At 47.5% G+C, this 23,698-nt stretch overlaps 1 protein-coding gene across 2 annotated transcripts; it reads left to right on the top strand.

The window, feature by feature from the left end:
• Window positions 1-504: 504 nt before the first annotated feature.
• TENT5C (terminal nucleotidyltransferase 5C) lies at window positions 505-22,400 on the top strand. Of its 2 annotated transcripts, none has more exons than XM_081226510.1 (2): window positions 505-565; window positions 16,882-22,400. In XM_081226510.1, the coding sequence occupies exon 2, from the start codon at window positions 16,908-16,910 to the stop codon at window positions 18,081-18,083; it is 1,176 nt and encodes a 391-aa protein (XP_081082636.1). In that variant the 5' UTR covers window positions 505-565; window positions 16,882-16,907; the 3' UTR covers window positions 18,084-22,400. The 2 variants fall into 2 exon arrangements, with proteins under 2 accessions (XP_081082636.1, XP_081082637.1); XM_081226511.1 differs by lacking the exon at window positions 505-565 and adding an exon at window positions 11,324-11,380.
• The last annotated feature ends 1,298 nt before the right edge of the window (window positions 22,401-23,698 follow it).

Raw genomic sequence — 23,698 nt, 5'->3', positions numbered from 1 at the left:
CAGAAGAAAAACAGGCCTGCGCGGGAGCGGAATAGAGACGGGGAAAACTTGGGTAGGGTGTGGGGGGTGGTGAAGTTATGTGATAAGAATGGCAGAAAAGAGCGTAGTGGAAAGCAGAAAGGAAGGGAGTCCCAGCAGCTCCAAAGTTAAGGGGGTGTCGACGCAGCCCCTCTCTATTGCGCCTGCGTAGTGCTACTCCCTTTGGCACCCCGGCCCCTTCTAGCCGCCGAAGATTTACTCGTCTCTCGGCAACCATTCACCCGAGGAGCCAATCAGAGGGCACCTTTCGCCCTGCCCTCGCCGTCAGCGCCCAGGCGGAAGGATCCCTTGGGCGACGGCTCCGCCCCGCCCCGCCCCTCGCTCCCCCGGGAGGGCAGGCTAAGGGGCGGGGGTTGGGGCGGTCGTGGCGGGCGGGGGCGTGGTCAGGCCGTTTAAGAACGGAGGGGGCGGCGGCAGGACGGTTCACTCTGTGCCGCTGCCTGGGGGCTGTAGTGACCGCGCCGCTCCTGCTGGGGGCTGCCCACGCCAAGGACCTGCCTCTGTGGTCTCCTCCGCCGCCGCCCGGGTGAGTCCACGGCCCCCTCCTCTAAAGGTGCGAGGATGCGCGGTTCCGGAGAGCCGCGAGTTCTGCCCTCGGGGTGGGGGGGGGGAGGGTTGGGAAATCTGCCCCGGCCGAGCGGAGCTCCAGTCTTCTCCAAGCCTGGTGGGGGCACGGCGGCCAGAGGGGAGGTGCGGACAGGTGCCGGGCCCCTGTGCTCCCTTCCCCTCCAGACCCCACGACGTCACCCCAGCCCCCTAAACAGCCCGCCCCCGAGGGCCAGGCGAGACGCTCCGAGAGGGAGCTACAACTTTCCAGAGACTTCGGCCGGGGCTGGCAAACTTCAGCGAGTTCCTGCTCCGCGCATCGCGCAGGCTGCGCTTTGGCCGGGCGCGGGCCGGGCGGCCGAAGAGTGTGTGATGAGGGCCTTCAGCACCTTCCCCGGGTCCGACGGCGCCCGCCCCACCCCTGCCTTGCTTGCGGTCTCTCGGGCTCGCCCCGGCGCTCCCGCGGGCGCGCACACCTCGGCCGGTCGGCCGGGCGCGAATTCGACGGCGGCGGTTTCGGAAGGCGCAGTTGGAGACGCAGCGGTCAGGGGCTGCATCTGGCAGGGGAGGGGAGGGGTGGTCCCCAGGCTCGGAACCTGGGCCGGTGTTTTAAGGAGAGGGCGGAGATCCCTAACTTTTCCTGCACTCGCCCTAGACTGGGGACCCCGAGAGCCGCAAACTGATCCAAGCGAGTGACTCGCGCGCTGCGCTCCTCTCGGAAACTTCTCGGGAATTCTGCGTCTGTGACCTGGTTCCTCCCCTCTGAGGAGTGAAACTTGCTTAACCTGTAGTCTGAAAGCCACGGCCGTTAAGTGGATTCGGCTAGCGGGGCCGCGGGCGGCTTAGAGGCACGGTGCCCGGGAGGTGTCGCAGTCCAGATCGCGGCGGTGGGAGGGAGTCGGAGGAGTGGGACGAACCCGACGACTACAGGTTGGTAGCCTGTACACCTAAACGCAGAACGCCTGCCGGAGAAAACAAAACGACGCTACTTTGAAGGAAGGGAGGACTTCCGGGGAAATGCCTGGCGAGTTTCTCTGGAGAACGCGAGTTGAGCCGGGCTCACTAGAACCGACTGTTAGGGCTGGACCCCGCGGGAAGGATCAGCTCGGTCCCCTTCCGCTCCCCCACCTCCCCCCGCCTTTTTTTTTTTTTTGGTCCGGAGGAAGACTTCTGCAGGGCTGACTAAATCTTTGTCTTAAGTAGGGACCTGCTGCCTTTTAACGTTTGTTTATCTGTTATGGAGTTATAACATGCAAACCGTGGACTGTCCAAGTGCACTCATTACAGTAAGCGTTTATAAAGACTTCGTAATCGTTTGTATTGTGACAGTTGGTATTCAGGATATTTGGTAGGTGGGTTGGGAGCCTGAACCTCCCCAGGAAATAAAGTGAAGATTATTAAATCCTCCTGAAGTAGACTTCTGGCTTGGCCCAGCTGCCCTGCAGGGGGGATGTGAGTGGCCATTGTTGGCTACACTAACCTTTCAACATGAGTAACTTGGCAGGGAAGCAAGCCAGGCAGCAAGCCAGGCAGCCGTCAGGGTGGTAGGAGCGCTTACCAGGAACTGTGCCTTCTTAAACCCCCAGAGGTGTTTTTGAGGGAGTGAGACCCGAACTGGAGACCCTGAGACCCTGCTATCAAAGGGGTTGGGGTGGGGACTAGAGAACGCTGACTTTTCTCTTCCCTTTCAAGGAAGCTCTGAGCTGGACCAGCAGGGGTTCTGCCCTTTGACATTCTTGTTTGCGAAGGTGGAGAGCTTAGTATCTCTGGAGTCAAGCTTTTACTTGAGATAACTGAAACCCTGTGTCTTAAGGTATACCCACATCTTTGGAGTCCATTTATTCTCAGTAAAGAGTTTTTAGAAAGCAGATTTTGGTATATTATATATAATTTTTCAGGTAGCTCTGGGTGAATTTAACCTCAAAGTTAAAAAAAACTCTTTTCTCTGCCAGAAGGCCTCTAAATTGTTACCCCAAACAAAGGTCTCTAATTTCATAAGTTAGTGTGTGTCCATAGAGCGAACAGCAGCATTTTTAATGTTGAATTTCTTCCACAATACCCGCCTTGTATCCAGAGATTAAGTTGGGGTAACTGAAGGAAAGGACTGGCGTTTGGCCTGTTTGTCAGAATGACCGTGATTTGGTTGAGCACCTATGGCTCTGCCTACTAATGTGCTCAGCTCGCCTGTGCGTACAAGTAGCCACCGAAATCACATCCTGAGTTGCAGAAGCTCCCCTGCCCCACCTCTCAGTGCCGCACTGAGCCTGCATTCCCCAGTGTTCAAGGCCAGGCCAGATTGTGCACGTCATGCACTGCCCATCAGAAAAGAGAAGTCCTCACACTTCTGAGAGTCCAAGGAACTGCCCAGCAGTAAAGATAACTTAGAGTGGACTGTAGCGTCCTTGTTCTCCCAGTGCCAGAAACTGGGCACATTCGATACAAAATTAGAAAATGCCATTATTTTTTCAACTGCTCAACTAAGTAGTACCCTGTCTTCATTTTCATCTTTGATATGTTGTGTGCATGGTGTCAGTCACTAAAGAATGATAAGCCAAGAGCAGCGAACGGACGTGGTAAACCCTTTTTGTGTTGCCGAGCAAACATCTTATGGATGCCGGGGACTAGTTTCATGAGTTAAGTTAAACTTGTGATGTTGTGTTTGGGTTTCTCCGTCTCACACGGGGCTCTGGGGTGTATCTGTTGTTGTTGTTATTGCGGGGGCGATGGGGCGGGGTTTAAGGGGAAGCAATGCAGAGTCTGAGGTGTTACTTGGGATAAAACATTACTCTGGTTAGATAAGGTCCATTGCTTTCATGTGTTGTCACTGAGGTAAACAAGGCAATATAGAAAAATGCTTTCTGCCATCTTGGTGTTTTGACTGTAACGTTAAATAAATGGGCATAAGCAGTATTATGATGAAGCAGACACCTCTATGTTTAAAGAAATATTCATGTGTTTAAAGCCACTTGGGTACAGCAGTAGTGCTGATCTCTTGTGATGCTTCTGGAACTTATGGTTTCAAACGTTTTTATCCTTTCACTACATGCATTAATAAGGAAGCTTAGGGCTTCCCTGGTGGCGCAGTGGTTGAGAGTCCGCCTGCCGATGCAGGGGACACGGGCTCATGCCCCGGTCCGGGAGGATCCCACATGCCGTGGAGCGGCTGGGCCCGTGAGCCATGGCCACTGAGCCTGCGCGTCCGGAGCCTGTGCCCCGCAATGGGAAAGGCCACAGCAGTGAGAGGCCCGCATACCGCAAAAAAAAAAAAAAAAAAAAAAGGAAGCTTATGTTTGGAATTTAAATGGTTTAGAGGAAGCATCTTTGTGTAGCCCAACTGTGTAAGGAAGCCTTATGAATTGTTTAGAATTAATAGATTTTGTACAGCTGGGCCCTGTAGCCTGTTCTAGAACTGTTTGCAGAACCTCTTGGAACAATAGGGAAAAACTAATGTGAAGAAATAATTGCTGATGTTAAGCAACTCTCTGTGTAGGATGTTTTTTAGTCTCAGAGCCTTTGGGAGTCTTGGTCACCCAGCTGTGTAAAGTGTTTATTTCTTGGATAACAGTGACTGAGTCCGTAAGTGGTTAAGTGCTTCCTAGGTAGTAGTTTGTGCCAGGTGCCAAGCAGGCCAAGGGAATGGTATGTGAAAAGCCCTGTGGAAATGCTCTGGATGCAAGAGGAGCTGGGTCCACCTCAGAATGTCCTTGAGGCACTTGGGTTTTGCCGGTTTGTTGCAGCCACTGGCATGTGAGCCCCAGGAAGGCAGGGGTCTATGCTCATTGCTGAATGCCCAGTGCAGGACCTGGGACTCAGAAGGTGTGCCTGTTAACTGGATCCAGTGCTCTGCTGGCATCCGACTGCCATTCCTCTCAGAGAGGGGAGCACACTTCAGGAGATGGCGTCCTGATGGGCCAAGGTGCTGGCACACATTTTGGGATTGCAAGCTCCGGGCCCAGAATGCTGAGTGGCTTCGGGGCCTTTTTAAAAACGGAGGCCTTGGGTGTAGGTTTGGAGCGAGGAGCAGTGAGGACTAATTGGCCGACAGCTGAAACCCCTCAGGCTGAGCTCCAGACCCGCCCCCTTCAAGCCCTTCCCCCTGCCCATCCACCCCAGCACAGCCTCGCAGCGCGCACTCAGCCTCTCTCTCTCCACATTCACTTGGGCGCTCGTTCTGCTGAGTCTTTCTCTTTTTAACTTTTTTTTCCCGCTGCCATCGCTGACCTGGTTTAGGGCTGCAGACAGCAGCTCCATGAGAGTGCTAGCCCAGCGCCTCTCCCTGCCTCTGGCCAGCTCTCCGTCCCGGCACCTCCAACAAACACCTTAAGAACTCACGGGAACTGCCCCTCCCTCTAGAAGATGCGCTCCTTTCAGGACGTGTACCTTTCTGACCTTCTGTTCTTTCCTGACCTCCCTTCCTAATTGACCTGCCTTGCCTCATGGAATACACACTCAAATATTTGAGCAAGTGAATGCTCCTTCTTCCTCACCAAACTTTATTTTAATCCAGCTTTAGACCCTTCTCAGAAGCGTCTGATCTTACCCCATCTGGGGATCCCCCTATCCCACACCTCTTCTCATCAGTACTTCTTTACAGTTCCACCTTGTACCTTATTTTCTAGTTTTTTTTCAAACCTTATCTTAGATTGGATGAGCACAAAAAGTTCCATATCTGTCTCTCTATTTGCTCCCTGTAAACACATTTTGAGAAGAAAATTATCCATGAATCTTGAACTCTCCCACCCTCTCGTGTTGTCATAAGCTCCTCTCACCTTGCGTAGCCCTTACTAGGATGGGAGGAGGGGTAATCCTCTACTTCGCCTGGCTGGCTACCCCTTATCCTCCAGACACACCCTGTTTATCCCTGACCTGTGATGGCTGAGGAGGTGGGCATCAGGACCACCGCAGCTGGCTGACTCTGTGTGGGCTTGGCCAGTCCTGGGAAGGTTGCTGACCCACATGCAGAGATGAAGTGGGCGTGAACTGGGCACCTGCTGTGTGTCCAGGTGCCGGCCCTGGGGGTGTTGGGTGGGGCACTGGTGCTGCTGCTGTCTCCCTTGCCCAGACCCTTTGTTGTGTTCATCCTTACCCCCTCCCTGCTTCTGAGGCTGCTTTAGTTGTGAGGACACCTGGGTTCTGGCCCTGGAAGCGCCACTGCCTCTTTAGGTTCTACCTCTTCAGTGTCTTCACTGTAAGAAGGACAGTAGAAATATGAGTCCCAATTAAGTTTCTAGTAGTCACATTAAAAAGTAAAAATAAGCAGGTGAACGTAATTCTGTTTAACCCATCATGTCAAATACTATCTTTTCAATTTGTAATCAATATAAAAATATTAATGAGTTATTTTACATTTTTTCCCCTCGTACGGAATCCTCAAAATCCAGTGTGTATTTTACGTTCACAGCACATCTCAATTTGGACTTGTCCCATTTCAAGCGCCCAACAACTTGTGGATACATTATTGGGTGGCACAGATCTAGACCATCTGCAAAAATGTTTCACTGTCAAATCCTGATTCTCCTCATGTGGGAGGCAAGAGTTAATAACACGAGGTTTTGGAGGAAGAGTATGAGCTAGGATCTATAGGATCTAAGCTCTGCAGGGGCAGAGATCTTGGTCTCTTGCTTCCCGATAGACCGTAAGCTCCTAGAACAGTGCTTGGAATGTTGTAGGTACTCAGATATCTGAAAGAACGAAAGGAAGCTCAATAAAGGAAGCTCAATCATTGTGGCCCACTTGCTGATAGTCATTCACTGTGTGAGTCAGACCTGACACTGAAACACAGGATTTTGAGTCCTAGTCCAGTGCTTGTTCTCTTGTTTTTCTATATAGTTTCTTAGAGAATAATCATAAGGTAATAATAGAATTTCGAAGAACTGAAGATAAAATCTTCTGAGATTGGCAGGGGACCAGGACTCTAACAATTTATCAACAATTAAGATTTGAAAATGGTAGAGAAAATAACTTTCATGTAAAAGGTGCCTACAAGATGCCTGATAACAGCAGCACGTGACTTGGTAAATGCTAATTTGATGATAAGCATCCCAGTGAGCCACATGCATGGCTTGTATGGCTCACACAGGTGAAGACACCAAAGACAAGGTGGTTTGGCCTCCTCTTGTGCAGTTGGTGCAGAAATAGCTACCACTCCATGGTCTTGCTCCTTCACTTTAATCCTACCCCTCCACTCCTTCCCCCCCGCTCCCCTGCCCTCCTACCCACATTTCCGTTCTGAGCAGTATTTATGATGATGTCAGAAGGACCACTGAGCCTGGTGATGCTCACTTGGGCTGCCACTGTGCTCAGTACCTGGAGGTCAGGTACCTGCTATGCGAAAGTTAACTTTGCAGGGAAGGATCTATGCAAAACCAAAACTGGGGTGGATCTGTATGTGTAATTAGCATCCTCATTGAAATGAATGGAGGCAGCTCATGCTTAGGTATCGGTAAAGGGGGGTATATGTCCAACGTAAGAGAAATGCTACATTGGAGCAACTGAGAGTGCTTGTCCCTTTCCTGATAAGGCCCACGGGATGCTGCTGGTGATGAGATGGGGCTTTTAGCTGACTGAGGTCCTCATTTTGGACAACTAGCAACAGTTCAAAGCTCTGAACTAGAAAGTTAGATGGTAAATTAGTTTGTGGACACAGTCCTTGATAAAACCTGGGGGCTGTCAGTCCTTAAACCCTATGGATTGTATGTAAACTTGTTCATCTTTACAGTAAAGTCTCCTAGGAATTGTCCTATTTTTCTCAGCCTAGTCAGTCTCTAAAACTGTAGGGCCAGCTCTGGGGATCTCTTTAAATGAGTTCAGACTAGTAACATCTCTGCTTTAGAAAGAGGCATTTGGTAGGAGGGAGGGAGGTACCCAGGAGCAACAAGGATTATTTCCAGTTCAAGTTGAGTACGTAGCACTCAATCATGCTGACACCTTGGAAAAATCAAGGCTTCTATGCATCTCTCCCATCCAGAGATATCTGTGTTCTGACCTTGTTAATACTTACATTTGCAACGATTCAGGGTATTCCTTTAAGCACTTGAACTTCTGTGGTGTCCCTGTTACAACATCCGGGACAGTGTTTTTATTCTGTCTCATGCTGTTTTGCTGCCACAGCATGAGTTCTTCCAGCGTTATCTCTCCAACCACACTTACTTAAGCGTCCTATTTTGAAAGACAGGAAAGAGCTTTCTGTTTGGAGTTGTCTCAGGGCGGGTGTCTGTGGACGGGGCCCAGGCATTGATAACCGTGAAGACTGTATGTTGGCATCAGTGGGGAGGGAGCGCTGTGAGGGCCCTCCCACTGGGAAAGCCTGGGCAGAGCAAGGGGGCACTGGCCTCTCTTCCCGCTTCTGCTTCCGGCCGGGACACACTTTGCCTCTGGCTCAGGCAGCATCCCTATTGCCGTGGGAATTGAACCAAATTTTTAGACTCTAGTACACATCAGCGCTGAATGGCTAGGAGGATGCTGATAACCCTGAGAAAATAGGTTGAGGCCTCTGGCTGAATGTGCTGGAGCTGAGTGAGAAAAGACCACGTGCGGGGTTTGTTGTGTCACTGACGGAGAGCAGTTTTCCCCAGGCGCAGCTTTGTGGCGTGGGGCACTTATATCTTTGGACTGAGGTAGAGTGTGTTTGTGGGTGTTTGAGTGAGCAGCTGTAAGCATAACTTCTTGTAAAAAGTTAACAAAGAATACATTTTCTTGTCCTTTTAATAAGCAAGGCATTACTTTATCTGGTTCTGTTGCTTTGGGCTGTCTACTAATCGAAATTCTTATTCAGGTACATGAACCACAGGTGTGCGTCTCAGTTATCTGTGACTTTGCAGCGTGTTTGGGGGCAGTGGGAGAGTCTCCAGAATGTGGCCTCCTCCCGGGTGGTGGGCCGGGGGCCCTGCCGAGGGGCTGGCAGCTGGCAGACAAAAGGCTTCCTCAGGCTTCCCTCTGGTCCTAGATGACTTTGACCTTCACCTCCCTAGGAATTCAAGGAGTAAGGGAGGATTTCTCTGCAGAAGGCTGAATCCCTGTTGACCCTGGGTTTTCTCCTTTTTGCCCCCTTATCTGCTGCTGCATATATCAAGTCCATGGTCATCCCAAGTCCCTGGCTCTCTCTCGAGGGTGAAAGGATCTCAAGGGTCAGACTGCACACAGGTGGGAAAAGGGGCAGGTGTCCAGTCTTAGGTTCAACGTGCAGGCCTTCGTCAGTCTGTTCCAGGCTGTTTCTGTTTCAAGTCTGTTCCAACTCTTCTTCCTGTGCCAGCCCTTGGGGTCCTGATCACTTCTTGCCAATCTACCTACCTTGTCTCTGCAGCTCCAGTTGGGTTATTTGTTCTTGGATCTGATAAAGTTACCCTCTTGTCTGCAGGGAGTGTCTTGTTCTGTTGCTTCATCCGCAGATTCACAATCCTGATCTTCCAGTCACCAGAGTGACTCCCAGCAGCTGTTCCTTTATTCTGTGAGCAGGGCATGTGCCTTAGTTGCAGATCCAGACCAGGATCAGCCCATTCCTAAAAGCTCTCTCCTGTGCTATTATTTTTTCCTCTTAATGCTTGCCCAGTAAACTGACTCTCCCAGCTCCTTCCACTCCTGGCTTCTCTCTCCCTTCAGGGCTTGCTTTCTCTGAAATCACCACTGCCTCCCAACCTGGCTGGTATCCTGGAGCTTCCTCAGAAATGAGGATCCTAGGCCTTCACCTTTCAGCCATTGTTCCTTTACAACAAACATTCGCACGACTATACTTAATTATGTTCATTCTGGTGGCTCCCATCAGGCTGGATACACCCCCAAATCCATGATGGTTTTGAGGGAGAGAGTTTCTGTACTGACAGTTGTTAGTTACTTTCATTCTAAATGCTTCTGCCTTGCTTTCGGCACTTGCCGTCTGGCCGTACTCCATGCAGGGGGCCTTAACACTTCTAGCCAACTTCTTTCCCACCCTCTGATAACAAAGCTTCATACCTTTCTTCTCTTTTTCCTTCTTATTGCTGTCTCCTTCCTACAACTACCTGAACAACCAGCTTACCTTCAAAGCCCTGCCCTCACCCCAACACGGATACCAAAGCTGTCTGCCACCTAGGAAGCCTCCTAAGTCCCATTTCTGCCACTTCCCAGCAGTGCGTCCTTGGACAGTTAACAGTGTGTGTATCCTCTTTGTTCTCCAGTTTCCCCACCTATGAAAGTAGGGAAATGGTATCTCCCTTACAGGATTGTTGTAGGAATCGGATGGGTTGATCCTGATGAACTTTCAGCACTGTTTCACTGCCTGTTTGGGACACTGTCAAATAGTTTGGTGGCTCATAGGGCAACTGGCCAAACATCTAGTCATATTTGGTGTCCTCTGGCTGTGGCCGTCTCTACAGGAGGAGCCTGCACTCAAGCAGGCAGTAAAGGCTGGTTGACTGAAGCTTTGCTGTCTTCAGCGTGTACAGTGGGGATAAGGGCCGATGGGAAGATAAGGCGTCGCAGTTGTATAGTTGGCAGAAGGTAGCTCCTGTTTTTGGATAAGACCAGTACAGTTTCTGTTTTAGAAAAGATCACTTTGGTAGCAGTAAGCCCTGGTCATCCCAGTGTACGTGTGGGTTTGTAGCTTAAGAGCTTATTGCCTTCTCCCCACCTGCCGCCCACCAGTGGCAGAACTTGACCTTGGTGGAAGTTGTTTCCAGTTCCAAGAGTCAGAACATTAGGTCCAGAGCTGAGGATCTGGGGTCAATTTGCTTAATCTTTCCTGATCCTTATTCTTCGTGTAAAAGGGACAGAGTGCGTGTGGGGATGACTGGGAGTGGACGTGACGTGGCTTGTGCTCAGTACTCTTCTGTCCGCTTGCCCACACACCTCTACACCTTCATTGTATAGGAGAAAGAGAAACAGGCCCAGAGCTGTGGTTTCCATTCCCTCAGCTAGATGAGGGAAGAGGTGGGATGGGATGTTACGACGAGTGTTGCCATCTGCTTTCACTTCTGCTTAAATTCTCTAAGCTTTTATAGGCAAGGAAGTAGTTTCTTTTTGCTTAAAGTGCCCTCAGTTGTACACGGAGGAGAAGAGTTTGTGTGGAAGATCGCAGCCACGGGCACATGGGTCCCCCCTGGGCCAGGAGCCAGGGACGGCAGGGGTCTTTGTGCCCCATACACACCTCCCTTGGGGTCTGTCACCAGTCTTAGTCCACCGCGCATGGCTGGATCTCTGACCCCGAGCTGGAAAGGGTCACTAGGAAGATCCAGGCCGTTGGGGTAACATCCGGTTAACAGCACGTTGTCATCAAAGGAATGCTGTAACGTGTTTGTGTTCTTAAGCCCACAGCAGGGTCAGGGGAAGAGGGTGCTGCTCAGTTGTCTGTGGGCTAGATGGGCTGCCATAGCTGAGAGCGCCTCTTTCACACTGCAGCATTTCCATGAAACCTTCTGGAGCTTCCATGTCAGATGTCACAGACCTAGGCTTAAATATATACCGTCTTTAACTTCACGGATGTACATCTCCATACATGCCAAGGGGAGTCTGGGCATTTCTACAACTAAGGCCAGGCACAAACAAATCAGTGCTGATTTGACCCAAGCCCTCGACCATAAGGCCTAGACGTATTACAAGTGTGCTTAGCGTTCATCTCCAACCTGTCCATCTGCCTGTCCTCTTGCCTACCCGGAGTTCCCTCATGCTTTCGTAGCCTCTGTCACTCTTGTTTCTGGGATCTAGATAAGGCAGGGAGCAGGACTAGAAATAACTTTTTTTTTTTTTTTTTTCTTTTCAATGAGGGCTCAAACTGGTATTCAGATCAACCTGCCTTGAGTGTGCCAGGCAGTGGGAAACAAAGGTAAGTTAGTGTGCTCAGGGAGCTTGGTTTACTCTTTGGGCTTAGTTTGTCTTTCCTTTCACCTTTTGCTGCCATCTCTACAAACTTGTTTTCCACTAATGTGTGTATTTTATCCTTCTGCTGCAGCCAGATGCTAAAAGAAAAGGGAATTCAAGGGAGCCTAAGATAGTCATTCATCACAAGTCAAACTTTTTAGAAGATTAAGTAGCTTAAACTGAGCAGGCAGTTGGTCATCCTCATTTGTAAAAAGGTGTCTGAATTTTCAAATCAGTGAGAAATCATGGTTCCCACCTTTCCCAGTTTCTAGTGCAAAATACAATGCATCTGCTTCTCAGACAAGTAAAGGGAAATCAAACACTTTACTTTGAATTTACCAGGCTGCAAATTAATTTTTTTCTAGTTACTATTTCGTTAATTCTGCTAATTAGAATTTGCCTTTAACCAGGGCCTTTCATGAATTGAGACTGTGTGTTTCACGTGATTCTTTTTTTTTTTTTTTTTTTTTTGCTGTATGCGGACCTCTCACCGTTGTGGCCTCTCCCGTTGCGGAGCACAGGCTCCGGACACGCAGGCTCAGCGGCCATGGCTCACGGGCCCAGCCGCTCCGCAGCATGTGGGATCTTCCCAGACCGGGGCACGAACCCGTGTTCCCTGCATCGGCAGGCGGACTCTCAACCATTACGCCACCAGGGAAGCCCTCACATGGTTCTTTTATACAGGGATTATATCAATGTTGATCTCAAGTGGTTAATTAAAACTAAAACCGTTACACTAAGCTCTGGTGTGTTATCTAAGCACTAAGGGCCTATGACTTGGACTTATTCTGGTAATACCACGTTTGTCTGAGTAACCTGTAAATGTACTTTTGATATTTGAAATTGTTTGGATGGGTGAGGAAAAACAAAGGATTCATTTCTAATAGGCATCGATAACTTATTTTGGGCTCTTCTAATAAGCTAAACAACAAATATAACTCAGCCTAAATTTGAGCCTTCAGTAGCTTCAAGAGCTGCTCCAGATTTAAGTCACAGTAAATTGGGAGAATTAAAAACTATATCATGGACTTGGCACATGTTCTGCACTGTGCTTTTATATAGACTACTTTTTTCTAAGAGTTAACTCCATTATTCATATATGTGTCAGAAGTTGTTGACATGGAAGATGCCAACTATAGGCATCTTAGGTTCCTGAGAAAGTGTTTACTGCATTTATTAAGGTTCTTGCAACTGTAGCCAGTAACCAACAGCACCGTGAGGATAGCTGTAATATGTCTGAAATGAGAAATAGTAATTCTTGTAAAACTACAGAAAACATTTTTGGATACTAAACATAGAATGACACTAGATGAGATGACATCCATTGTTTTGAAAGTTTTGGGGTTTTTTTGGATAAACAATGGACATCATCTTTTAAACACCGCAGAAGTAGAAAATTGACTAAAAGCCATTCCAGATAAACACTGTCCTTCCTCCTCTGCCTGCCCCTCTAGAGATCAGTTTTTAGGCTTGGAGGGGAAGCTCCTAAGTGTATTCGGTTTGGGCACATGGATACAGGGATGGTGGGGAGGGCTAGGAGGAAAGGAATTGAAGGAATTAAACAAGGTAGCAGATTAGAAGGCTCAAAGGGGAGAGATTTTGGAATATGGCTCATAAGATTTTAACTTTTTTCAACTAATACATATGTAGGTTCCAAATTCAAAAGAGATAAAATAAGTTTTCTTTGTACCCTGTACCCCAGCCTAGAAGTGGTATTTGGTGTAAGCTGAACTACTTGTATATCCTTCCAGAGATTTTTGATTGTGTAAGCATAGACTTGTGCTTTTACACATACAGTTTCACACTTGCTTTTTTATTAATCAATCTTGATAAGCATTTCATATTCATACAGATAGAGCAGCCACCATTCTTTTGGACAACTGCAGGCATTTGTATCCTGTTGTATACATATATCAAGTCATTTAACTTTCTTTACCAATCACTATTTGTAGCTTTATAAATAATTCTTCAATGAATATCCTTGCGCATACTTGCATGTATACTCACAGGATAAAATCCAAAGTGGACTTCCTAGAAGTAGAATTGCCATGCCAAAGAGTATGTCCACTTAAAATTGAGAGTCCCATGTTGTTCTTCAGAGGGAACCCACGGGCAGTGTACCAGAAGTGTCTGCTTCTTGGTCTTTGCCAATCTGATAGGTAAAAATGATACATTGAAGTCTAAATTTGCCCATCCCTTAAGGTAAGTTTGAATATGTTAAGTGTCTGAGCCACTGTTCATGTCCTTTGCCCCTTCTTTTATGTTGGGGTTCTAGTATTTCTGATGTGTAGGAGCTCCTTATTCATTAAGGAAATGACTGCTTTGTCTAATGTTACAAGTATTTTCCTGGTTTTGTCTTCTCACATCTTTATGGTGTTCTCACCAGGTAGATGTTTTAATTTTTATATAGGCAAATGTATCAATTTTTTGTGACTTCTTTGTGATTTAGAAAGGAATACCTCTTCTATATAAATTTACATAAGTTTCATGTTTTTCTGGTATTGTTAGGGTTTCATCCTTTTACACTTAAGTCTTTGATTCATCCGTCTAGATCTTAGATTGGCACAAGCTAAGGAGCCATCCTTGCTTATTTTAAAAATCTAGATAACTATCCAGATGTCTCAAAAATTCCCCTTTACTATTTTGAATGCCTCCTTTTATACACTAAATCCCCTTATGTACTAGATTTTCATTCTAGATTTAAAAAATTCTGTTTCATCTATTTGTCTGCCTTTTTCTGCCAATATCATTGCTGTTATCAGTTATTGTAGCTTCATAATATCTCTTACCAGGCTAGTAGACATCATTCCAATTTTTAATAACTTTTCTGGCTATTCCTGCCCCTCTTCCCATTAGAACCTTACAAATTTTCAGTCTACAATAGATTCTAACTTTGAATCTACTACAATTTCAGAGATTTTAAAATATGTGAAAATTTTCATGCATATGTACTACACCTCCCACCCTCCACCCCCGCCCCAAGAATGAGTGATAGCTTTCCTCAGATTCTCTCTGGTCGTAGATGTCCCGCTTCTAGTGTTAAGAGCCACTGTTCTAGAGGTGGGAGTAGTCCTGACTTTAGATGACTTCTTTTTTTAACAAGTCCTTAAAAAAAGGCACGAGTCAAAAGTGATTCCTACAACTATTCTCCTCTACAACATTATTGAGTTTCTTCCTAGAGATTTTCTTAAAATTAATTGTTCCCTTCTTTTCCAAGTACTGATTGAATTGCAGCTCCTCTATTGCTGTGACTTCTTATGCCCATATCAGAAACCCGAGCCTTGGAAGCACACTAACAGCTGATACACAGGGTAAAGCAAGTTGTATTTTTATAGGTAAATCAACACACCTGGCAGAAATCTATGTCACTGAATCATAGTTTAGCAGTGTTTCAAAACAAAGCTGGAGCCATACCTTTCTGTAATCATTTGAACTTAATTGTGTAATGCCCTACACAGTTGGCACAAGTGTAATGTGTGCTACGCTCATCATTAAAGGGGCCACAAAGAACCAAGTGTATATAGAGCACATTAAAATGAGATCTCTACTGTCCCAAATCTGACTTGAAACCAAAGGCCAGCCACAGTAAACATCAAATATTTCATCACAAATTTTGCTTGGTATCCTTAACTTAGAAGTGCTTTGGTAGGATAATCTAGATAGCCTAGGGCTTTCTAACGCTGTCCAAACAGGTTTGAAGAAAAATGTTTACCTTCCCTTTGGCAAGTATTCTTCAGTAGCAAGCAGAAGAGTGCCCATCCCCCATTGGCCTTCCTGGAGCCTGCTTTAATCATGTGATCTACTTTCCCATGGCCAACTAAGCAAATTCAGTCCCTTAACCTACATACTAAAGGGAGCCTGTGATCTGGCTTGAGAAGAGGCACATGATGGCCAGACTGGACAACTTGTCAGGTCTCGGCTGCCTTCTGCCCCTCAAACCCAGCTGAGAGCTCTTGTTGCCTTTCTGTCAGCTGTGTCCCCGCCCCATAAATGAACTCCTCTGTGGCCTTCCTGTTCGCCCCAATCAACTGACACGTCTTCTACCTTCATATTACATTTTCTTTCACCGACACACTGCCTCATATTGAGACATTGTGTTCTCACCCTCCTCCTTGATGGCCAGCTCCTGGAAAGCTCGTCTTGGTGTGTCCAATGGTGCCCCCAGCATGGATCAACAACCATCCCATTGGTCTGAGCTCTATAGATAAGGCGAGGGTCCCTGGCACCAGTGCAAGACTAAAAACCCAAGTTGGAATCCCAGGACTATGCATGCTGGACGTGCTTTTAAAGGCAGCCGCTTCCAAACAATGAAACTGCAGGTCATTGGGATGGATTCTGTGTGTCTAGCAAGTCAGAAAAGTGAAGGGGGTGGCAAAACTTTCTGTTTGCAGTGAAGTCTGAGGGCAGCACCTCAGCCTTTTACATTCATCTAGCTAATAATATGTGACCCATGTGGATCCACAGCACCTGGACTTTCTAATGTATCCGTTTTTGTTATTACATATTATCATTTCCAGGGAATCTGTTGTTTCATTTTCTGAACAATATAACTTAGTTGAAAATTACTTTGGTACCCTTGTGGTTCTAGCCGGTGATGTGCTGAGAAGCATGTTTTTCTCCTAGTACTGAGTGCTAACTTTGTTCTCCTTGGGTAGACTGAAGGGATTCGTTTTCAAAATACAGTTGAAAAATCACACTGCCCTGAGGAGGTTTTCCACATCCTGTGTGGGGCCGCCTTGCTGGGCAGAGCGATTCCACTGCTTGGCTGACCTAACCCTTTGTTACTCAGGAATTTTGTCACTCAGACACCTCCTTGGTCCTACCCTGGATAACAGGATTGTTTGTTAGGGGGCAGACAGCTCCCGTAAGTGAAAAGGATATCGGCATATTTGATTCTAGCAGGACTAAGCCCAGGGTTGAGAATCCACCTATTCACGAAGAGAAGGAAGCTTCTCTTGTGGATCCTGTGTCCTGTGTGGGCATTGTCCCGAGGTATCAACCAGCTCAGGATGTAGTTAGGGAGCCCAAAGCAGGAGAGGTGATTTCCATGGAAAACAAGGAAAATTAGCAAAACCTGTAGACCCTCTACTGAATAATGTTGTGCTTAGGTTACTCGGTCTAGTAAGTTTGTCTGCTTACCTTCACACACAGGCTCCACCCCTGACCCTACCCTCACGCAGACAAAACGGGCAAAACAAACAAACCCCACAGAAAACAAAAGTCCGAAGTTGTTAGATTTGGTGTAGGGTAAGTTTATGTGTATATTGTCCTTACTCCATGCAGGCACTGTTCTTAACGTGTTTAAGCTCATTTAATCCTCAACAGCAGCACCCGGCGGTAGGTGCTCTTTGCCACTTTGCAGTAAGGAAGATGTTCAGAGAGAAACTAGCATCATCTCGGAGTCCCTGGAGCTGCTTTGCCACATAGAAGTGAATCCTAACTCTGTTTCTCTTCCCTCCCTTTCAGTTTCCCCGGCAAGAACATCCCCCAAGATGGCAGAGGAGAGCAGCAGTACCAGCGACTGCGTGTCCTTCAGCGTGCTCACCTGGGACCAGGTGAGCCGGCTGCATGAGGTCCTGACCGAGGTCGTACCCATCCACGGACGAGGCAACTTCCCCACCTTGGAGATCACGCTGAAGGACATCGTGCAGACGGTCCGCGGCCGGCTGGAGGAGGCGGGCATCAAAGTGCAGGACGTCCGGCTGAACGGCTCTGCGGCCGGCCACGTCTTGGTCAAAGACAACGGGTTGGGTTGCAAAGACCTGGACCTCATCTTTCACGTGGCTCTGCCCACAGAGGCCGAGTTTCAACTGGTCCGGGATGTGGTTCTGTGCTCCCTCCTGAACTTCCTGCCGGAGGGCGTGAACAAGCTCAAGATCAGCCCAGTCACTCTGAAGGAGGCGTACGTCCAGAAGCTGGTGAAGGTGTGCACGGACACTGACCGCTGGAGCCTGATCTCCCTCTCCAACAAGAACGGGCGGAACGTGGAGCTGAAGTTTGTGGATTCCATCCGGCGTCAGTTCGAGTTCAGTGTGGACTCTTTCCAGATCATCCTGGACTCCCTACTCTTCTTCTATGACTGCTCCAGCCACCCCCTCTCCGAGCACCTGCACCCCACTGTCATCGGGGAGAGCGTGTACGGGGACTTCGAGGAAGCCTTGGACCACCTGCAGAACAGACTCATCGCCACCAAGAACCCCGAGGAGATCCGGGGCGGGGGGCTGCTCAAGTACAGCAACCTCCTGGTGCGGGACTTCAGGCCCACCGACCAGGACGAGATCAAGACCCTGGAGCGCTACATGTGTTCCCGGTTCTTCATCGACTTCCCCGACATCCTCGAGCAGCAGAGGAAGCTGGAGACCTACCTGCAGAACCACTTCGCCGAGGAAGAGAGGAGCAAGTACGACTACCTCATGACCCTGCGCAGGGTGGTGAACGAGAGCACCGTGTGCCTCATGGGCCACGAGCGCAGGCAGACCCTGAACCTCATCTCCCTGCTGGCCCTGCGCGTGCTGGCCGAGCAGAACATCATCCCCAATGCCACCACCGTCACCTGTTACTACCAGCCCGCGCCGTACGTCAGTGACGGCAACTTCAACAATTACTACGTGGCCCACCCTCCGGTCACCTACAGCCAGCCCTACCCCACCTGGCTGCCCTGTAACTAACCTTGAGACCCGAGGGTTTCCACAGGGGGAACCCCCGTAGGGCGAGGGCTCTCAGGTAAGGGAGCCTTCTTCTAGATGTAGGTGTTTGGCTTTTAAAGAGGAACTCAGCTCTGATTCTGCTTTTTTTTTTTTTTTTTTTCTTTGTGTGCCCATTGGAATGGGTCTCCAGTATATCATGAGCCAACCCTAAAGGGACCTGTTATTCCAGTGCCACTTTGGAAAATGCTATAGGAACTATGACCTATCCACATCTTTCCAAGACAGACACTAACATACCGTGTTCCAAACATCAGCACAGGGACGTCTGAGCTCCGTGCGGTCGCTGAGATTGGGAAACACGTGGGCAGTGTAGAAGTCTCCAGCTGCTGGGCTTCTCACTGGAGCCTAGGGTAGGGGATGTCGGCCCTCACTTGGAATTCTCAGCACTTACATGAAAGTTGTGCCGATGGTCTATTTGCTTCTGTCAATTTTAGTCCCGCAGAAAATGGTAAACATGAGGGTGCTCTTGTGGCTTAATTTTTGTTCAAGGGACTAAATTGCTTATGTTTATTCTCTGTCATCAGAGCTGAGGATTTCTCTCCTCAATAAACCAAAGCCGATAGCTGGAGAATTACAATCTGGTTGGAAGTGGTTTATGGTTTAGATGCTGTGCTATCACGAAGAATGGTGAGATATTGCTGAGAAAAAAAAAAAAAAGACCTTTTCTTGAAATGTAACTTGAAAACAAAATAAACTGTGCAACATAATGTTCAGTAGAATTGTGGTGGGGGATTGTAAATAGGAAACGTGAATGTTCAATTTTTCTTTTCTTTAAAGTGAGGAATTCTTATTGAATGACACTTTTTTGTTTCCCTCATCAGCTCATCACTTTTGTTTTGCTCTTCCCAAGACTAAGGATTGTGCCGAGTCTAGAGTCATTGCCGTAACTGATGTGAGGGTCTTCCCATGTTTTAATCGGAAACCCATTTTGGTCACATTCCAAGTATGACTGGCTGTTTTTTCTGGAGTACTTTGGCTGATTTCTGTTTTTGTTTTTTCAAAAACAGTGGTTTCCTTCTCCAGGCTTTTTGGACAGCAAACAAATCCAGGGATTTCAGTAGATCCGAGTGACCTGTGGAATGGTCTGCGCCTGCGGGCAGAGTTCTCTGGTTTAAAATTGCTTTAGATTCGCACCTGCTGTCCCTGTGCTGCGTGTGAGGTGGGCGCTCCTTCCATCAGTGGGGCCTCGTGTGTGTCCGAGCCCCCAAGGCATCCTCAAGAGGATTCCTTCTGGTGTATTTGGGAAGAATTGAGAGAATGAAGAAGAATAATCTTCCTTACTCTGGTAGATTGACCATACTTGTTTATACTCTGCACTTTAGAAGGCAAACAGTGTTAATCTCTAGTCTGAAGCAAGCTTAGCAAATGGGAGAGTTCTAGGCTACTGTTGCTTTCCCAGTAGGGTAAGGGACTTTGTGTTTCAAAGCTTTTTGTGGGATCTCTTAGAAAGCATCACTTTAGGGTATCAAGGGCAAAGAAACTCCATATTGCCAGCCAGCTTAGTTTCTTGAGTGATTTAATTAAATCCATGCTCCTGATTTTTACTTTCTCCTGTGGCCATAAAAATCCCAAGCCCTGAGTGATTGCTTTCTCTTTGCTTGAAGCAATGAAGTTACCTTAATGCTTAGTAGAAAAGGAGTGGTGTACCTTTTCCTGAAGATTATATTTTCAGGGTTTTTTCTGGAATACGTTGTCTTGGTCCTCTTGAAAGCAGATCGGGCATGACTGAAACCCGAGGCTTAGTTGGTATCCATGTTGTGGACTAGTTGAATAAAAGTCACTTCTTAGTGTAACCAGCTTCTATTTCCCTGTGAACCAGTAGTTATATTTGAATTCACTGGCTTTGAGTCAAGGCTGGTTCTACATTGAGGTGGGTCCTGGGGTGCTTCAGTGTTAAAAAGGGCAGTGAAGAGTGAGCCCCAACTTTAAAAACTCTGTGGTCATCCATGACCTTAAAAGGCTGCCATTGTGGTCAGATGGCAACATGTTTGCACAAAGATGACAGATCTGTTTAACCAAAGCTCTGAAATATGACAAAGCCGCCAGCATAAGCACTTGCTTACAGAAGTCAGCATTGCTTCTACGAGAAGGCTTGTGGATCAGGGTAACGAGGGTCCGGATGAAGATGGGATCAGAGCTGCATCAAGTACTTAAATTTCCCGTTTGTCCTTGGAGTTCTTTCTGCTTGATATCTTTTTTCCTATCTAGTACTAGTCCTCCTTTAAGGATGAAGGGAGGCACAGAAGTTGCTAGAAATCCCCAGCCCCCCAGTTATTTACCACCATTGCACGATGGCCATCTCGATAGACTCCCTTCACCTGAAGTTCTTAGTTAGCCCAGCTGTTCTGAAGTTTGAGGGTAGACCTGTGTTCTAGAACCATCAGGGTAAAAAGCTGCACTCACCCAAAGCTGCACTTTTAAATACCACCCTGGTCTAGTGGTGTCTCCATCTGCTCTATGAGCCTCTTGCTTGCCTGCCTCGGAACAGGTAACCTTGAATTTCAGGTGTCTGGAAATTCTAGCTGGAACCTGCCTTTTGTGCTGCTCACACAAGCATCAGGTACTCTGAACTTGTACTGAGTCCAGTGGTTCCCCTTCTTTGTGTGTTGAGTAATATGAAACTTGGCAGTGGCAAAGGGCACTAAAGTTCAAGTGCAAGTTCTAATATAAATGTAAGCAGCCTCATTTGCTTCAGGACTCTTAGCCGTTTTCTGATGCTTTCTGCAGGCATGCAGTTTGTTACCCCAGCCTGCTTCTTGGAATCAGGCTGAGCAGCTGTGAGATGAAAGCTGTACCTTTTCCCCCATGTGTTGGCAGAAGAGGACACACTACATCCCCGGCCTCGAGCTTCACCTCGCCTTTACATCTTACCTTGGCAGTGAGACACCATTCCTCACTCAATAACTTCAACTCTGAAACTAAACTACATCACTGACACCTTCAAATCAGGGTTCCTGCTGACTGCACGTGGGAGGTGGCACGGCTCACAGCTGGGAGGACCTCGCAGGTGGGGAGAGGCGGGTAGGAAAGATGCTGGGTTCCTGGTGTGTGGCAACAGATGTGGGTTGGCATTCAAGGGTTTGTTTTTTTTTTCCCCCAGTTTGATATTTTTTCCCCCCTGGAGATTTGAGTCACAGAGAACTGTGTGTGAACGTGTGTTTTGTGGTGATGCAATAATAATGAAATTGCTAAAGCCCCGAATCTGCTTGTCCTTCAGCCTCTCTGCTAGCACTAGCCCCTTACCTTCATGGTAGATTAGGATTTTAACCTAGTACTGCTTTGTTAACTTTGGAAAATGGTGCCACTCAAAAGCAACTTCCTAACTTTAGGAATACCTCCTTTTTAGTTAACTTTCTGGTACCAGTGCCTTGTTTTAGGATGCAGCTAGACTCTGAGCTCAAATGTCCTCTTCCAGAGAATAAATGATAGTTATCTAGTTGTGAGCAGAGACCCTAATGCTCCTTGGGGCCATTGCTTCCCGGGTATCTGATGAGCTCCACACTAGGGAAGAACCCTTGGGGTAGATTCTGTGAGGTGAAAGAACATCCAGTTGCCAAGGTTAGATTCGATTTTTAATCTGGCAGAGACCAGAATGTCACAGCTGACTTTGGAACATACTCCAGTTCGGCCAGTTCCATTCAGAGGACCAAGGGAGGGGTGTGTGGCAGGGGATGTATTTAAAAAGACCTGGCAAGTTTTCAGGATTATTTGTGGAGACTTCCAAAGTGAGGATCAGGAAAGAAAATGCTTTCTTCTGAGTTCAAGTTCTAAATCTTGTTTACCTATCACTTAAAGAATAGTTTAAGTGGAAGCAAAAGAAAATGCTTGGAGTTTTGCCTGGGCTAGTGAGGGGTGGTGCAAATTGTCATGTGTGTTTGCATAGGAAGGTGAGAAGACCATCCGCTAAAGAGGAAGTCATTAAATAATACGGATCTGTGGGTGTTTTAAAACTCAAGCAATCTGGTCTTTTTTTTTTTTTTTTTTCATGAACTTAAAATCACTGCTTTAGGAAAATTAGGTCTTTATCCATTAATTTCCAACTTACTATAGATGAAAAGATACAAATTAGACTAAATTGGAAGCTTTTTTGTTATCGTATACTTGCATGGCCTTTCAAATGTTAATTTCCTAGGATATGTGAGGTTTCCTCTTTGGTGTAATGGCCGCTGACCTTCTTATGGGATGCAGGTGAAATCACTTGTCAATGCAAAATGTGTTAGAACTTGATGAAATAAAGCTTTGAGTTTGAGAAATAAAGATATATTTAAAAAGACCATGTCAGTTCTGCTCATCTCTTTATGTCTCTTCAATGGTGAACTTATTTTAGGTTTCAGGAAACACGTTGCACAATGGTAAGCGGTTATCAACATTATCAGCCTTGGATACTTGTCTGAAAGATGGTGCTTTTCTCTGTGTGGTTACCTTGGGGGCTGCAATTCCCTTAATATTTGGATTTAAACTGAGTTTTGTTATCGACCACAGCATCTCGGCTAACGTTTACATTAGGTGGTGTGGTCTTGAAATCCACCTTCTCTGGCACCTTGTTTGATTCAGTGCTAAAGGCTAGTTTCTCTTGAGCTTGACCTTGGCCCCAGACCTATTTCAATAAGAGAACCAAAATAACCTCAACTATACTGTATACAACTGCTATCATGGTGTCTTCACATTGGAAAAGAAGTATAGAAGTGATCAAGTGATGCCTGAGTGGTTGTCTTGTCTTTAAATGTGTAAAATCCTTCATCCCCTTGTCTTCAACCTGCTTGTTGCTGCTCCTTCTTAGACCTTCTGGTCTGAGGATGAGGATTACCTGCGGTCCAGTGTGCGGAGTCCTTCCAGATCACTGCTTTGGCGTGTTTATCTGATGACACTGTCTCTGAAGCCCTGAGTCCCAGCCTGCACCACCTCTGTTGCTTCCTCACCCCGCCCTTCATCCTGGCGCTGTCAACATCCGAATCAGTGGCCTCTTCAGCCTTACGTTGACTACCTCCGTTCTGGCCACATACTCACACTGGCTATATTTTGTGTGGATCTAGAGCTGCTCCTGAAGCTTGGAGCAGCTCCCTCCATGGCCACAAGAATTAGGATCCATCAGAGAGCAATTTTACAATCTTTTATGTTTGCCTACAAGCCAATGCCAGGATCCTTTTCCTCCTCGTTTGTACTGCATGTTCCTTCTGAAATATTTGACTCTGCCTGTTTTGGTGTGGCCTTCACCTCTTGCCTGGGTTATTTCATGAGTCAGATCATGTGTCTCCCCTCCATTTTTCTCGACTCACCCGAGGGCTCTTTCTAAAACAGACTTGCCTGTGCTCCTCCCAGACATTAAAACCTGCTTAAGGCTCTGCTGTGCAAGGGCAGATGTCAGACTTAAACCCATGAGGAGTCCTTTGCAGGCAGCTCCAGCCTTATACCCCCCCTGCTAAGCAGCCCTCCTTCCAGTCCCAGGGCACACAGGTCCTTCTGTGCAGCGAGTCCCTAAAGTCAGCCGGGCTGTCGCACCTACCCTGCTTCCCAGGCCACCTTCCCCGCTTCTGTTTCGACTCCTGTACTTACTGTGTTGCATCAGCTCTTCACCT

This window comes from Mesoplodon bidens (genome assembly GCF_964165515.1).
Source record: "Mesoplodon bidens genome assembly, chromosome: 2".
In the NCBI taxonomy this organism is placed as follows: Eukaryota; Metazoa; Chordata; class Mammalia; order Artiodactyla; family Ziphiidae; genus Mesoplodon; species Mesoplodon bidens.
Note: the sequence above shows the minus strand (reverse complement) of the source record. Positions and strands in the feature narration are given on the sequence as shown.